Source organism: Ptychodera flava, chromosome 7 (genome assembly GCF_041260155.1).
Source record: "Ptychodera flava strain L36383 chromosome 7, AS_Pfla_20210202, whole genome shotgun sequence".
Taxonomy (NCBI): domain Eukaryota; kingdom Metazoa; phylum Hemichordata; class Enteropneusta; family Ptychoderidae; genus Ptychodera; species Ptychodera flava.
The window spans coordinates 7,504,052-7,519,958 of NC_091934.1; the positions used below are offsets into that span (position 1 = coordinate 7,504,052).

Here is a 15,907-nt window from a genome sequence, read left to right on the forward strand (position 1 = left end):
AGAGTTTTCTTTGAATAAGACCCATTAGAGACTAAAAAAGTGTATAACGCTGCCATGACTGTCAAAAGTGGCTTGTAAATTCAGAGGTTTTAACGTCATTTTAGATTTCCCGCCATTTTCAAAAACTAATCATATGACAGAGAAAATAAAGATTAAAATAACAAAATGTTGGCCATCATGTGTTGTGTATACAAGTAAATGGAATCGTGCTTGTTTCTGGTATGATCACGATGTGTATGTGCAGGAAATACTCTTTTTTGTATTTTCGTGTGTGGTGGCGCCATTTTATGTGTGCGGCACCCGTTTATTATTAAGCCTGTTAAAACTCATAGGCATGGTCCAAATCAGCGAGCAGTGATACTCAATACACGTCCTTCAATTAACACATTTACACGAACCGACTTTGGTTTGAATATAAAATAATGAAAATAATGCATACAATTAGCAGCTATTGGGGCTTTGAATCTCGGGTGATTTGTTTCTCTGCTAACAAATTTTGCTCAGTGATCCCCGATTTTCATTTTTGATTTTGAAAGAGAATGGTTGAAGATTCCTAAAGGAAAGTTGAGGCAAAAGTTTAGTTCTTTCACTTTCATACAAGCTCAAATGGGACGCTCTTTACGCATCGGACGGGAAACAGCAAGAAACAATAGACTGTCAGAATTGATATGCGCAGTTGAAGTGGTCTATTTTGGTCTCTCGTCAACAAATAGTGGATTTTCATGACTGGCCTATGCATTAATGGGAGAAGGTCTAGACATGCACTTCTAGGTTACATTGCTTGAGTTTTTCCGTTTTACAAGACATTGATAAAAAGCATGCATTGCTTCTTAGTAATTGTCACAAGCTATTGTTTTGATTTCATGTGGAATGCGATTTTATCACATAAATTGTACTCTCACTTGGACAAAAACGATACAAGGGAATGTCGTAATTGATCGCCAGGTAACGGTTGTCACGCTGAAAGTGTGATATTATGTCAAAGAAACATGCATTGAAATGTTTTATGCAATTCTCTCTCTCTCTCTCTCTCTCTCTGTCTCTCTCTCTGTCTCTCTGTCTCTCTCTCTCTCTCTCTCTCTCTCTCTCTCTCTCTCTCTCTCTCTGGGGCGCCAGGCTATGAATTTTAAAGAATTATAAGCAATTATACAGCTTGTTTTATTTGCATTAGACCTTGACATCCGGCATCCCGACGACACGACAGATAGAAAACACTAGTACTTACAGCCTATTAATCACCACCGATATATAAATAAGATCACATTGTGAGATTTAGAATCTTTGAAGGTTTAAATTCTGAACAGAAACTCTACTCTGAAAATTCAATAGCAAAATTAGATATGATTTGTTATAAAAACTTATAATGTTTGCATGCAATATATTTACTTCTATAAGAGAATATTTATAGGTCCTATACAGATTTCAGAGCAAAATCAACGTATATATGTAAAATAGAGTTTATTATAAGTAGAAAGAAATACAAGCTTCAAATATTAGGCATATGCTTATCACAGTAGTAGTTTTTTAATGTAGTACATTACCGTCATTTGTTAGTCGACAATAGTAGCAAAAACAGATTTTAAAAAATTAAACGTTAGCGAATGCTTTCCCCATTGTATGTACATGATGAGATACGCCTGTTTAATGAAGCATCCTTTACGGGGATATATACTTTAATATTTAGAACGAAAGCGCTACTTCCAAAATTGATTTATTTTACATCCAATGTAGTCATTCATTGATTGTCATCATGGCGTCATTTCAAACAGAGACCCTGGAGTCTCGTTCCAGGGTCTATGTTTTAAACCATTACAGTTGACTTGTAAAGAAATGCATTATAAATGTAAATACGATAGAAATCCTTGCTGATAAAATCATAAATTGCGTCAGGTGCCCATCCTTAATTGAATAGTATATCGATGCCTATGGGCTGAGAAGAGAAATATGATATTATCTATCATAAATGTAGTGTCATGAGTACTAATCCACCAATGTTATGATGAAGTTTATCGATGGCATTCTCTTTTTTCTTCATGTCTTTCCTAGGTTCCGTAAAATAATGACAGAGATGTTGCATACGATCGCAGTGATGTTCGTCGTCTGCTGAATGGCGCCAATACTTGCAATCAACATACTGCAATGTAAAACATGTTGCATGACGTCAGAGGGGAAGTTAAATCGCTAAAAGTCTCACGACTATGACGTAGTATTTGTCTAAAACTCTTGAGCGATGACGGTCGCTATAAAATATTGCCGTCTGCATTTCTGATATTTTAGATTTTATGTATTCAGCGTTACCGGTGTGGGGGTTCATGTCATAGGGGTGTACATGATCTCGGTAATTTTCGATGTTCTGTATAATTGATATTTCACTCTCAGATTTTGCGAAAGGGCGAAGACTGAACACGTACATGTAGTCCTACAGTCCAACCGATTGTGGTTTAGACCAAAGGTCGATAATTTTGAAGCCGAAGAGTGGATACTCCACACCTTCAAACAGCGTTGTCGACTATCTGACCTTTGAACTAACACGTAGGCATGTGTTCTGCATCGAACAGCTGTCGCTCGCTGTAGACGAAACTATTTAAAACGCAGAGCAGCGAGTGACGGGTAACGTACATATTGAAGCAATGAGGCTACATGGTAAGATGAAGGTGATAAATACCAGTTAAAATTGGTTCAGCTATGCATATATTTAGAAAAAAAACCTTTTAAAAAAACCTTTTAATATCAATGTATATATAATGGTGATAACCGGGAGGGCACATTGTATACATTTTGTGTGTGTGTGTGTATATATATATATATATATATATAATATATATATATATATATATATATATATATATATATATATATATATATATATATATATATATATATATATATATATATATATATATATATTATATGCTTTTATATCAAAGTGATTGACTTACTGTCGAATTCGCAGACAAAGCCTTTGGTTTTGTCACAGTAGTCGTCATCCCAGTCCAAGTGATGCGGTTTCCTGTCAAAAAAGTATGAAAGGTGTGAAATGTAATTGCAACATTATACTGCAAACTTACCACATACATGTATGTGGTGAAATATTGAAGAAAATAACTCTGAAAGATTATTATATGACTAAAATGTACAGACTCGCTCAGGCGTCATGCAAAGGAAAAATGTTATTAGATTGTGTCATGTTTTATCCCACGGTTGTATATTTTCGATTGTTTTTACTTCTCGGGGAATTAATGTGTTCGATGCAAAAAGCAGAGCGGTGTGAACATTGGATCTCATCAAGTACAAATTACTTTGTGACCAATGCTTATAAATCTATGATATTACATAGACGTTCTGAGTTTATATTTGTCTCAAATCGAATATTATTAGTATAGCTAAATTCTGAATTACCATGGAAAAATAGTACGATGTTGAAATTGACATAGTGCAAACCTATATTCACTGCTCGGCCATATCTGTCTGATACGTTATAGATGCCGCATTGAACTTGATTTTGTACTTAAATACTAACCATAATTGAGTACAGTCTTGTCCACCGGCGTCTTTCTTAATATTATTGTTTGGATTATTTGGTGACCATTTCAGGTAGCCAGTATCTGACAACAGACTGCCGTCCATCCATTTAAATTCATCTTCATCTTCGTTGTCATGGAGACCGATCCAAAATCCCTTATCGACTTCGACGTCAAGGTTGTTGCTGTTGGAAAATAATTTGGTCAAATAGCGATGTGGAAAGGTGCAAACATGTACATCATGAAGTCGCCAACGGGCTGCTAACCGGGAAAATGCACAGCAACAGGTTAAGGTAGTATGCGCCTCCATAGTGAAAGCCTTAAACTTCTGTTCAAATTTTCCCCTAGAACTCTTTCAACCTTGTTTTTTAATCGGGGGTCACCGTGCAAAATGGATTCTGGTCAAACAAATTACCAAAGATTTAAGCAATAGGCCTAAAGCACACCCAGCGACGGTATACCACGAGATTTTGACCAGTTCACGACATATATGCACGAGCGATAGCGAGTACATATATGAAGTGAACTGGTCGAAATCGAGTGGTATACCGTCACTGGGTGTGACTTTGCCATTATATCATAACAGTATATTGAAATTCTGGCATGGGATGAATGAACGTCAAAAACGGATTTTTGCGCATATGCCGGCCGTGGTATTACGCCCATATACCACGCTTCTTTTCGCGTCTCGACCAATCAGATCGCTGTATTTGCGCCATCAATATACTGGTATGGTATCATTACCGATATTTTAAAATCAAAATGGCCGCCATTCCTGTGTTAACTCTATGAAGTACAATTTTTCTTATTTCAAAAAAAAGTAAAGTTTTTCTTACACCAAGGGCTTCAAAATGAACCGCCACAAGTGGTACACCAGAAAAGAATTGTGAAATGTTTGAGCGTCTAAATATATGTCCTCGCGGCACATTCTGCCTTAATCAGTAAAATACTATGTCACTGTGCTGACGGTAACCGTGAATATCCTAACAAACTGTCTCAGTCACAGCTGTTGTATCGATTATGTATAACAAAATCTTCATGGTTATATTAATTTTGATGATGTAATTGTGTGTCAGTAAACGTCAAAGCGATACCTACCAGCCCGAATCAATGTAGGGGTAAGTAACTAACCCCTTTCAACTGTGAGGTCAGTGTCAAAACGTCAAAGTGTCTATTAATGGTATACCAACCTGAGGATGTATTCCCGAATCTGTATATGAATATCAGAGGTTTTGGGCATGGCCAGTGTGCCACCTGCCGCCTCACATCTTGCTTTGGCTGTGTCCCAGTCAACTTCTTCACTAGTCTCCGCTGTGTGTATCTCGTATCGTTTGCAGCCAAAGCATTTGCTGTTAGGTTCTTTTCAAAAGAAATACAAGCAATTTGGGTCACTTTCCCCACGTACAGACAAAAGACGTTGTCGCCCTTAACCCTTAAGTTACCAATCTTTTATGACAATCTTTAATTCTAGTGAGATAGTAATACTTGACTTAATCTGCAGTAGTTCAATTAATACTCAAGCGACGATTCCTAAGTGTCACTAACAGTGAAGTATACCTATACAAACGTGTGAGTGTGTTCTTACCTCCACACATGAATTCACACGTCCTCCCATCATTCCTCAGTTTATAGCCTTCATCACATTCGCAATGGTATGACCCTCCGGTATTCACACAGACTTGCTGACAGGCGCCGTTGTTTTCGTCACACTCGTCGATATCTATGGACGAATTTAGAAGACGGTTCGGTGAGATATGCCCTCCAAAAGCTGTACTTCATTTTCAGTTTAAGTTCGAATTATTACTTATCTCTGTACGATACTCAACGAGTCAATATTCTGTAACTTGTGGTGACCCTATTTCAGACCACAGGTGCTTTAATCAACCAGTGATCGTGAAGCCTCCTGTAAACGTACATAAATAGAAGGTGTGTAACTTCACCGGGGTCGGGCTCGACACTGTACTAATCAAACGGCGGTTTTCCGCCGAAATCCGTTTACAGGAGGCTTCGCGATCACTGGTTGATTTAAGCACCTATGTTTCAGACTGACCTTGTTTATGACGAATAGTACATTTCATTGTTGAGCAGTAAGCTTACACAATGGCGCACATGTCAAGCAAATGGTTATAAATCAGCGAAAGATACATAGCGCTGCGATTTCATTTGCCCGAGAAGATTAGGAACAGCTGGTATGTTTTATCGACATAAATACATTTAACGAAATAGGAATGAATCCCAACAGAAGTGTCATTTCGATAAGTGAATATTTAAAGGATAAACTGAAAATTCGTGCTTTCATCATGAATAATGTTCTCAGGCAAGCATTAGAATGAGCTGTATGAAATGTATGTGGTTTTAATATTTATATATGTATTGTTAGCTTTGACATCCAGTCAATAACTATCAAGTTTGTTATATTATGGATATGTTATCTCAGGTCACATGGGGGCCCTTCACAGTGTGTTATCACGATAGCGTTTGTTTCACGATACTCTGTCCAATATAATATTCCGTCTCGTACTTACCAGAACAATCGTTGCCTTCGTATCCTCGTGGGCAAGAACACATGTTCGGTGCGACACAAGACCTTCCAGAATCACACGCTGGGTTGCACACGGCTGAAAGACAGATAGGTTATAAATGAGAATGAGCGCCGTAAACGACAGAACTCAATGCTAGATACGTCATAACGGTGCTCTACTCATGAGCAAGCCATTCAAACCTTTGATTTATTACACTGTGACCTGTGACCTATCACATGACGTTGCTTGAATAAGCTCGGAGAACTTGTTTAAAATTCGATACTTGTTTTCTTATTCCTAACGAATAATGTATCAATTTTTGTTCAGACTATTTCATTCCATCAGCGTCAGTCACTATGCAAAGTCGGCTTTCTGCTAAAATCTTTCCGCAAGGTCCCTGTTCATTTACCTAATTGTCGCTCACACTTTATTTTGGCACATAACGAGTGAAATAAAAAAGTATAGGAAAGTTATATTTCAAAAAGTGCAGTATTGCATGTGAAAATGTATTCGTTTTATTTCTCCAAGCCACTTACGTATATCACAGTTAGCGCCTTGCCATCCACTACAGCAAACCTCTATTTCATCATAGACAGTTTTATCAATGTAGGTGGTGCGATTCGTAATTATTGTCCTGTCAATCAAGGAAGAAGGACATTGTTTAAGATTTGGCTATAGCGTATGCCAAACGCCGAAAACAGCGAGCATTTGCTCTGAGAATGTTGTATGGACTATGGTATGCATCTGTCTTGCAGTATTTAGGAGCTACCGGTATACTAATAGCATCAACCTGAAACGGATGTGACACACTTTTTCACGTGTTTTGACCATGGCGCAAAATATGGCAGTTTTACAAAAATTCTCAGCATGAATGTTTTTCTGTCCCTATCCTTTGTCAGTCATTTTAGCCATCCACGGTGTCTCGCTTTGTCTGCATCTCTATCCGTCTGCTTGTTTGTCTCTCACTCACCCCTCGATGTCTGACTGTCTGTCTGTCACTCTGTCTGTCTGTCTGTCTCCCCTTCTCCCTCTCTCTCACTCTCTCTCTGACACCTATAATTCCTGCCTTTTTCTTACCCGTAGAGAGTACAAGTTTCACATCCACATTCTCCGCACGGCGTGTAATCTACAGTTCGGGTTGTAACGGATTCAACTTGGGCTACCGGTTCAACCCTGGACACAATTTCCACGCAAATGTGATTTGATTCCCTTAAAAACAACAACACGAGTGATTTCATAGAGAGAAGTCACGGCAATATTCTAAGGTAAGGTGTAAATTTGATGAGATTTTAGAACGGAATGGTTCTTGAGCTTGTTTATGGTCGCCCAACATGGACTTTTACACTTTCACCACCATGGTTTGAGCCGAACTTATTAGTATCAGTTGTGGCTAGTTGACATGTTTTACGGGAATTGGGGTGAACAAGTTAAACATAATAATTATCAAACCGCGTACTCCAAAAGTGGAAACTTGCCTTGAAATTAAAAACCAGCTTGAAGCAGTCCAAACATTCAATAAATCTAGTTTCCTCGACTGTTTGACTGTACTTTTTTCTGTCGCACACTGAATATGTTTCTCGGTATACAGTCAGGTTTGAACAATACACGGACACTTAGAAGTACAAAGACTTCAAAAGCCATATTACTATCACACAAAAACACATGTATAATAATATACAGCTGACTCTAACAGCCCTGCTTTGAGTAATTCGTTTGCTTGGAGGAAAAATCAAGTTATCTCGAAAAATGGATTGTACTGTTTGTGCTGAAATTGAAATTTCAATCTAGGTACAGACAAATCAGGCTCTGTCTAATAATTACCAGTTATTTTCCGTAATATTCCGCTTGCTTCAAGAGCCAAACGTTCATAAATTTCAAATTTACATATCAAGTTAACATTAACAGTAATACAACTCTAAATAACATGCACATGAAAACTTAACGTGCAATGCTACGTATTTCGGTTATAAATCGCAAAATGTGTATAACTATAATGTCGGCCGTTTATCGATAAGATTATAATGGTGCACGTATTTGTGTTAGGCCACTGCACACATGGAGACAGTGGATGAACTAAATCTTATTCGCCCATAGGAAGATAAGGATGAATCAAACCGACTTTCATGGGATTTTCTCAAAGTCTCATTAAGTTGGAATGTTATTTACCAAAGCCTTAGAATGTCTGCTTACTTACCCATATCCGTACACACCATTAGTTATTGCCAATGTTAGCAGGACAGCCGAAACTTGTGATAGCGACAACGCCATCATGCAAATCTTGTTTTGAAACACAGAAACAACCTGAAACATAACGCAAGGATTATGGTCATACAAATTACAAAAGCTAGTCTGCAATTTGTCTGGAAGCCACTGAAGGCCTTCAGTGGATCAAAGTCAACCAATCGAATAAGGTTTAACATAGCGATTCATCCAAGTAGAGAGCAATACTCCCATACCACACAATGCCCCTTTTCAAGTGAGTTGAACTGCTGTGACTTCAATCGATGTTAGGGTGGAGACGTTTGACTAAATAAAAGCGTTTCTAATGTTTGACTCGCACAATAGGCCCCGTCCTTCTCACTTCAAGCTGGACTCTTCAAAGGAAGATTTGGGTGGAGATGTTTGTTCAATCTGCACGTAGGTCACTTTTACTTAAATGCACGACGTCACGAAAGTCGCCATTTGTTAGCAACCAGTTTGATTGATAAATGATACCCATCTATCTATCTATCTATCTATCTATCTATCTATCTATCTATCTATCTATCTATCTATCTATCTATCTATCTATCTATCTATCTATCTATCTATCTATCTATCTATCTATCTATCCATCCATCTATCAATCCATCCATCCATCCATCCATCCATCCATCCATCCATCCATACATCCATACATACATACATACATACATACATACATACATACATACATACATACATACATACATACATACACACACACACACACACACACACACACATACATACATACATACATACATACATACATACATACATACATACATACATACATACATACATACATACACATAATTATTCGATTTCCACATTACGTCACACAGGAATGCTCAGCCGTGTGAAGAGAATCTATGTAATTCTCGCAGCCTTGTCAATATTCGAGTATTTGCATAAATAGGGTCGAGGTTGGGATGACAAAGTACCAGCACAAGTGAAAACTTTGTACGTTCAATTAAATTCGCAGAAAGTGGGTCACCCTTGTGACGGTTTCCTATTAGAATGCGTTTGTTTCTCTTCATTATAGACTAAATAAAATACCTGCTGTTTGTTCACAAATCTTAATGAGACACATCAAATAGCGTCTTTGAAAGTCATGTTTGTCTTAATTGCAGTCGATTTTGATAGTTTTCAATCACTGTAAGTCTGCAGACATAAACAAACACGTTCGACAAACGTTTAAGTGGCAGAGGGGCTACCCATGAAAAGCACTGGTTTTGTGTGTTTACACTTCTGAGTGTTTAACCTACACATGTAAGGTTAGGAAAATAGAATCAGTTTGCCGCAGCAACCCTTGCGTCATTTAAACACTCCAGTATTGAAATCTCACTGAACCCTACAGGTAACGACAGATGAATAAATGCGGCATGGTTATCATAATCTATTGTCTTTGTGACGTTATCTCGAATATTTATTAGTATGACACGGTTTGCCCATTTCATCATGCGCCACCTATAAAGCCACATACGGAGTTGTTTTATTATGTCATTCGCACAATGGATGGGACAGTATAAATAGTATTGCGTTAGGAAATATCACGAGATTTTATGCATGCCATCAAAGAACCAGGTGAGATAGTTTGCTCGACATCAAAGAGTAACGATTCGAAGACAGAAAAAGTGTAGTAAACTATAGCTCTTATCTGTTTCAAAATTCAGTCTGTCTCCTATTCCACATCAAGCGCACATGAGAGAGAGAGAGAGAGAGAGAGAGAGAGAGAGAGAGAGAGAGAGAGAGAGAGAGAGAGAGAGAGAGAGAGAGAGAGAGAGAACGTTCGTTGTGAACGATAATGTTGTTTATAGTTTACACACATTTCTATGGACTGGAAAATAATTATGTTTGGTTGTAGAAATCGGCCATTCTATAAGTATTTGCACACTCTAACCCGAACAGATTCGGAATTACATTTCGCACGTCAGATTGTATCACCGTGACTGCAAAAATTTAAGAAGCTGTCCGCCTCATTTCTCGCTCTGATTTTCTTAAAAACTAATAAAACAACATGCCGATTTTCAGTGTCACGTTCACCTTGTTCATATTTCTAAAGCCTGTTAGTTCGAATAGAAAACTGTTGATAGCGAAGCCGACTGAATATTACTTTGTTTGCACCGCTGTTTTGTCTCAAGAGATTTGTCAATAGGTCCAACACCTTTGTTTCACCATCATAAAGAAATCCGACCATTGCACACGTCGTAAAGTGAACAACACTTGATCAATAGAAACTGTGGTACGGGCACGCCCAAACACACAAGTACTCTGTCGCGTCATACACAGTATTTCAAAGGCTTTATCACCATACTGCTTGACAAGACTGTGTCGTAAACATGTGAAAGTCAGAAATAATTTAGGGCGACTTGTTTCTGGTTGCGAAAAACGAACTCTTTTACAGCTAATATTTTGTTCTTTGAGTTTTCGATGTCGAGGGAAACTTTTATCGGCCCAGAACTAACCATTTTACTAATGCGTGCTGCTATATAATTTTATCGGTGATATCTTTATTGTCAACGTATGACGGCAATTATAACAGATACATAAGGTGAAATGCACTCCTCGACTCTGAAAAGGACTCAAAATATCGAATTTAAACAACTAAGTACTGATATTCTGAATTTCCATGACATTTGTCTCATCGATTTTATAGAATCACGGACAATTTCGTCATCGCTAACTGACGTGACCGTCACTTCTCCGAAGTTTAAGCGAAACCCCTTTTTATAGACACCGGCGTTAACCTACAATCACTAATCGTCGTTACATGGTAGATTGTGGTACAAGAAAAAAAAACCTATCAGAGAAAGAGAAAAAAAAGTAGATTGATGATCGCGATCACTAATCGTCGTAACCATCTACTGTCCATGACATGACTTATCAGTCAAGGTGATCCCGACACGGACACCTTAAGGAAGAATGTGTCTCGGAGACAGATATTGAGACTGCCAAACTTTTACAATTCTCTTTTGATCTTTTCTTGTCGGAGCTCATTTTAAAGCTCTTGGGGAAAGGAAATTTTTCATCGTCTTAGTTTATGAAAATCGAAATTTTTATCTTTTCTTAGAGTTAACACAGGGATGGCGGCCATTTTGAATTTCAATATCGGTAAAATTAGGTAATTTGTTTCCCTAGTACCAAAAATTGCGCTTTGGACCACGATATTGTGCTTGATTTTGTAAGAGTATGATTAAAAAATTTCATTGAGGAAAGTTTGAGCTAAAGATTAAGTCTTTCACTTTCGAGGCGCATACTACCTTAAATGCTTGCTGCAGTTACGACAAAAATCACTTTGTGACGCGATAGTGGTAAATTTTGAAATGTCTTACTCTCGACTCTGGACGTCGAGTATGATTAGAAAAATATGATACCTGACTGTCGTATTTTAGCAAGTCTGTGTACTGAATTGGAGTCACTGCCATCCATGTTTCTCAGGCTTTTGTGATGTGTGCTAGTCGTCAACACTAAAATGCCGAAGTGCCACTCTCTCGCTTATGGAAAGAAAAGTGAGCAAAACCGTGCCTTGAAGAACCAGAAAAAATCAGGTCAACATATTGCCATCTCTATGCAGATCTCTAAACCCACACCGTCTGTTGCCAAGCACAAAAATCACAAACTTCCAAAAACTTAACCAACCTTTAGATCTTCTCAGCTACAACACCAGAGGCAGGCGATGGCGGTGCGCTGTGTTTTCTTATCCACAGGCAGGTATGACTGTTATAAAGAGGGTAGCCTAGGTTGTCACGGCCTTGGTCGAAGAACCGCTTTCAGGGCACAACAATAACGTTGGCGACCTCTGTCTGTCTACCTTACAGTGAAGCATTGGTGACACTTAGGGCGGTCGTCTCTCAGTGAATGCGAATAACGCTAGGGAGTGTCCCTCTATTGGACTGATAGACTATAAGAGTGAATGAATTGAAAGGGGTTCATTGCAAGTCATGTTGACCTAGTATCTATTGAAGGATGTCATGAGATTTTCTGTCTTCAAACAAAATGAGCTATGCAGTCCTAAATCAGCCAACTTGTGTTTTTATGGTCCATGGCCATGCTGTGAGCTGGTCCGTATCTGTACTCACTCAGTGATATCACAATTGAACCAGATGCTGGTTGGTGCAAACACTGACGAACAACACCTTTCTCTGTACATGTATGTAGATTTGAGTTCGCTCACCGATGCTAATCAGTAAGGCCAAGCCAACCCATATTCACCGATCAAATGCAATACTAGTACCCACAGTCCCTCATTGCAAGTTGGGTGCGTGCTCCACTCGTGAAAGAAATATGGATCCCCAGGAATCCGGCAGAATTAGTAAGAAACTATAAAAAACATCATTTTAGAAAGGGGAGGCTTTAATGCACAAGGACACCAAGCATCCTCCTATTTGTTGAACGTAGACCTAATTGTATCTTGCGCGGGCGTACGTCCACTGCAACGTACGGCGGTATATTTTTCAGCTAAAGATCTTTCACAGTCTTTTTCACGTTCTAAGCTTAAGATGAATGTAATCCGGTGTCACATTACATTATTCATATATATTGCAGTCATAGCTGATATATCTCTTGCAGATAGATTGTTGTTCTACGCATGCGTAGTTAGGTGTTATGGTTTAGTTTGATTGAAAGAGGGAACGAAGTGGGACCACTCCATCCTCGGAGATAACGTTCGTTTAAACAACATAAATAATTGATCTTTATTCAATTAGGGTAAAGGACGACGAATTCGGACGCGCACACGCTTTAGAACGTTTCTGCGCAGATTTAACTCCAGCCTGCCGCAAATTGGTTACTTTTGTAGTGCATGTATTTAACATCACCTGTCGTTGTTGAAATTGCGCTTTTACCTAATTTTTTGACCCAGTCTCTTAGAAATACATGTGACCTATAATCTTGTCATATTTTGACCCCCTAGGAAGCTGGTTTTTATTCAATATGAGCGAAAAATTAACATTTCTCTCCCATTTACATGACGCATATTACCCATTCACCTGGAGATATTGTAAAAAGTAGCGTGGTGACACCCTTTTATTAAAAGTGTAAACTAAATGGTATTATGTCAGGATTTTATTCGCCAAGTTTGATCAAAATGACACCATTCAAAGCGACAGGAAGAAAGTTCGAAAATTATGCAGTGATATAATTTCGATGTCGTCATTTTGTAATCGATACTTATGTAAAAATTTTTTTTACAAACATCATGATAACTATGCATTCGATAGATATGGATCTTAAGTCTTGGTATTTATTAAAATTAACTCATTTGCTAAACTTTTTATAATTGCTTTCTTTAGTTTAAGTGAATTATATCATTTTTATTTATTTCTAACGACGCCATTTTAACGTCCGTTTCCATGGAAACGAGCGTGGTGACCCCCATTTTTTATTTTATTTTTGCACTTGCACAACTTCCAAGAATATTTGTGCAAAGTTTCAAGAAAATGACACCACAACTTAATTTTGACGTAATTCGTAGTACTTCACCTTAATAGCGAGCGCAGCGAGAGCGGCCGAAGGCCGCTAGCGAAGCGAGCATTAAGACTAATGCGTGTACAAGAAATTTAGAATGGAATCTCTATATTCCTACGAGTTTGAAAAGAGAGCACTATTCCATGGAGGCGGCCATTTTGAATACTTTTACACGGATTGCGTGAAATTAAAGATATCATCTACCACAAAAACTACTCGACAATGTGTATTGCCGACAAAAGAATCTCTCTGTTCCAAAGAAAGTGTGAAATTTGTTTCAAAATGACTATTTTCGATCACTTTTGAAGGCCCAGATCGGTCATCACTAGGCGCCGCCATTTTGAAACAAGCCTACTCTCGCGAGAACGAACGGTCAACTCACGCGAGAATTAAAAATAGTGTGCTGAGAGCTAGCTACCGACGCGAATATCAAGTACGTGTTTTACATTAGACTGCCTCTGTTCCCGCCCCTGTTTAATATAATAAACTGATCGGAATCATATAATTTACCAGTTTTAAATAATTTTCGTTGGTGAACTTGGCATTTCCGAGTTAAATTGCTATAAATGTTATTCTAAAAAACAATTGACAACAATTCAACCTCAACGAGTCAATGGCTAAGTTATGAATCATGCATCAAACACAGAAATTAGCATGCTATTGCCTGAAAACATCAATGACGATATACTACGCTGCGCTCGCTCTCAGGTCAGACCTGTTACATATTATTATATAGGGCTCAGCCCTTGGTGTCGCGCCAGGGGTTAAGATTGGCAATGTTACTTGTATTGATTCATGATAAAATATAATTAATTGTTACTTCATATACATTTATATGACAACTATGCCCACTTTCCCTCTGATGAAAGCAGTTCACGTACGTACACGACGTCAAACTCTGCAGCAGGGCAGGTATAGATTTTCTGTAGCGTGTAAAAATTTTGGACAAAAATTGGCAATTTTTACAATGATAACAGCCTATTGCGATAAACAAGGGACGTATTATGCAATAATTATCATTGCAATGGTAACCGCACTGCCCACCTTCCACTTGCAAGCTGAAAACTACATGTATAGCGTTCCGTCTAACTGGCAATTTTGAATCTAATTTTGACACAGGGGGCGCTCTTCTATAATTAAATCCCAGCATTCTTTGCGTATGCTCCCGTTCATATGCACGACAGTTTTCTCCCTTTATCTATATTAACGATATTTTGTATCAGCGACAATGTGCATAATAACGTTTACTGGCTAATAAAAGAGGTATATTTTATAAAAGGCATGTTATATAATAGTAATTTGTTTCGTTTTTGTTTATTTACGAGTACTCAAAAAAAAAACATGGCGGCGCCCGTGAAAGAAGGGTACACTTCCGGTTACTCGCATAGTATATTATGAATAAGCGCATGCGTAGTCAGTAAGCCGCTGGCGCGACTATTAATCTCGATAACTCCATAGATTTCAAAATCCTCTTCTCATGAAGTCCGAGGCACACATGTATCAATGACACTGAAAAGATGTAAATTACAACAAACAAATTCTTGAAGACGACAATAAAGACTAGAAAATAATCAAAAGCGAATAAAATCACAACAAATAACATTAAGACGATCCCTGTAAGTACTGCGTTTATAAATGATGAAAAAAAACTTTCTAAAAACTAGCAACACTTTCTATTTTCTCAAATACGAAAATGAACTCTTACAATCGTTGACCTTTTAAACACTCGGTATTTCTAGGTAGACAAGCCTGTAAGATCGATATCCCATTGCCCAAGATAGATCTTTTCAAATGCCTAAGTGTGTTTGTGCATGTATATAGAGCGAGCGCATCTTTGTTATCTTCTTCTTTTCGTATTGTCGAAGCGCGTGACTTTAACCACTATATATATATATATATATATATATATATATATATATATATATATATATATATATATATATATATATATATATAATATATATATATATATATATATATATATATATATATATATATGATAACCCAGTACCCAATAGAGCACTGAGGAGTAAAGTGCCTTGTCCAGGGGCGCAACACCGTGCTAGAGTCTTGAATTCACCATCCTTTTTCATCGGTCTCGCAGTGACTCACCATCTGTTGAGAAACGTTATACAAAAATACCTATTTCTTAAT

General features: G+C 37.9%; 2 protein-coding genes across 2 annotated transcripts in view; one reads left to right on the top strand and one right to left on the bottom strand.

Moving 5' to 3' along the window:
- Positions 1-1,441: 1,441 nt before the first annotated feature.
- Positions 1,442-12,148, bottom strand: LOC139136686 (epidermal growth factor-like protein 7). The gene is made up of 10 exons (XM_070704475.1): positions 11,927-12,148; positions 8,238-8,344; positions 7,121-7,252; positions 6,580-6,677; positions 6,047-6,139; positions 5,107-5,241; positions 4,712-4,880; positions 3,521-3,706; positions 2,940-3,010; positions 1,442-2,134 (listed from the first exon to the last, which is right to left on the bottom strand). The coding sequence occupies exons 2-10, from the start codon at positions 8,312-8,314 to the stop codon at positions 2,127-2,129; spliced, it is 969 nt and encodes a 322-aa protein (XP_070560576.1). The 5' UTR covers positions 8,315-8,344; positions 11,927-12,148; the 3' UTR covers positions 1,442-2,126.
- LOC139136684 (organic cation transporter protein-like) overlaps positions 7,181-15,907 on the top strand; it is a 29,803-nt gene continuing 21,076 nt past the window's right edge. The window contains exon 1 of the mRNA XM_070704472.1: positions 7,181-7,308. The gene's annotated coding sequence lies outside the window, so the exon portion shown is untranslated. The remainder of the gene's footprint in view (positions 7,309-15,907) is intronic.

Coding starts and splice junctions, on each gene's coding strand:
- LOC139136686 (XM_070704475.1), bottom strand. CDS start 8,314: ATGATGGCGTTGTCGCTATCACAAGTTTCGGCTGTCCTGCTAACATTG. Junction 4,881..5,106: donor GTGTGAATTCATGTGTGGAG/GTAAGAACACAC, acceptor TCTTTTGAAAAG/AACCTAACAGCAAATGCTTT. Junction 3,707..4,711: donor ATTCGGGAATACATCCTCAG/GTTGGTATACCA, acceptor ATTTTCCAACAG/CAACAACCTTGACGTCGAAG.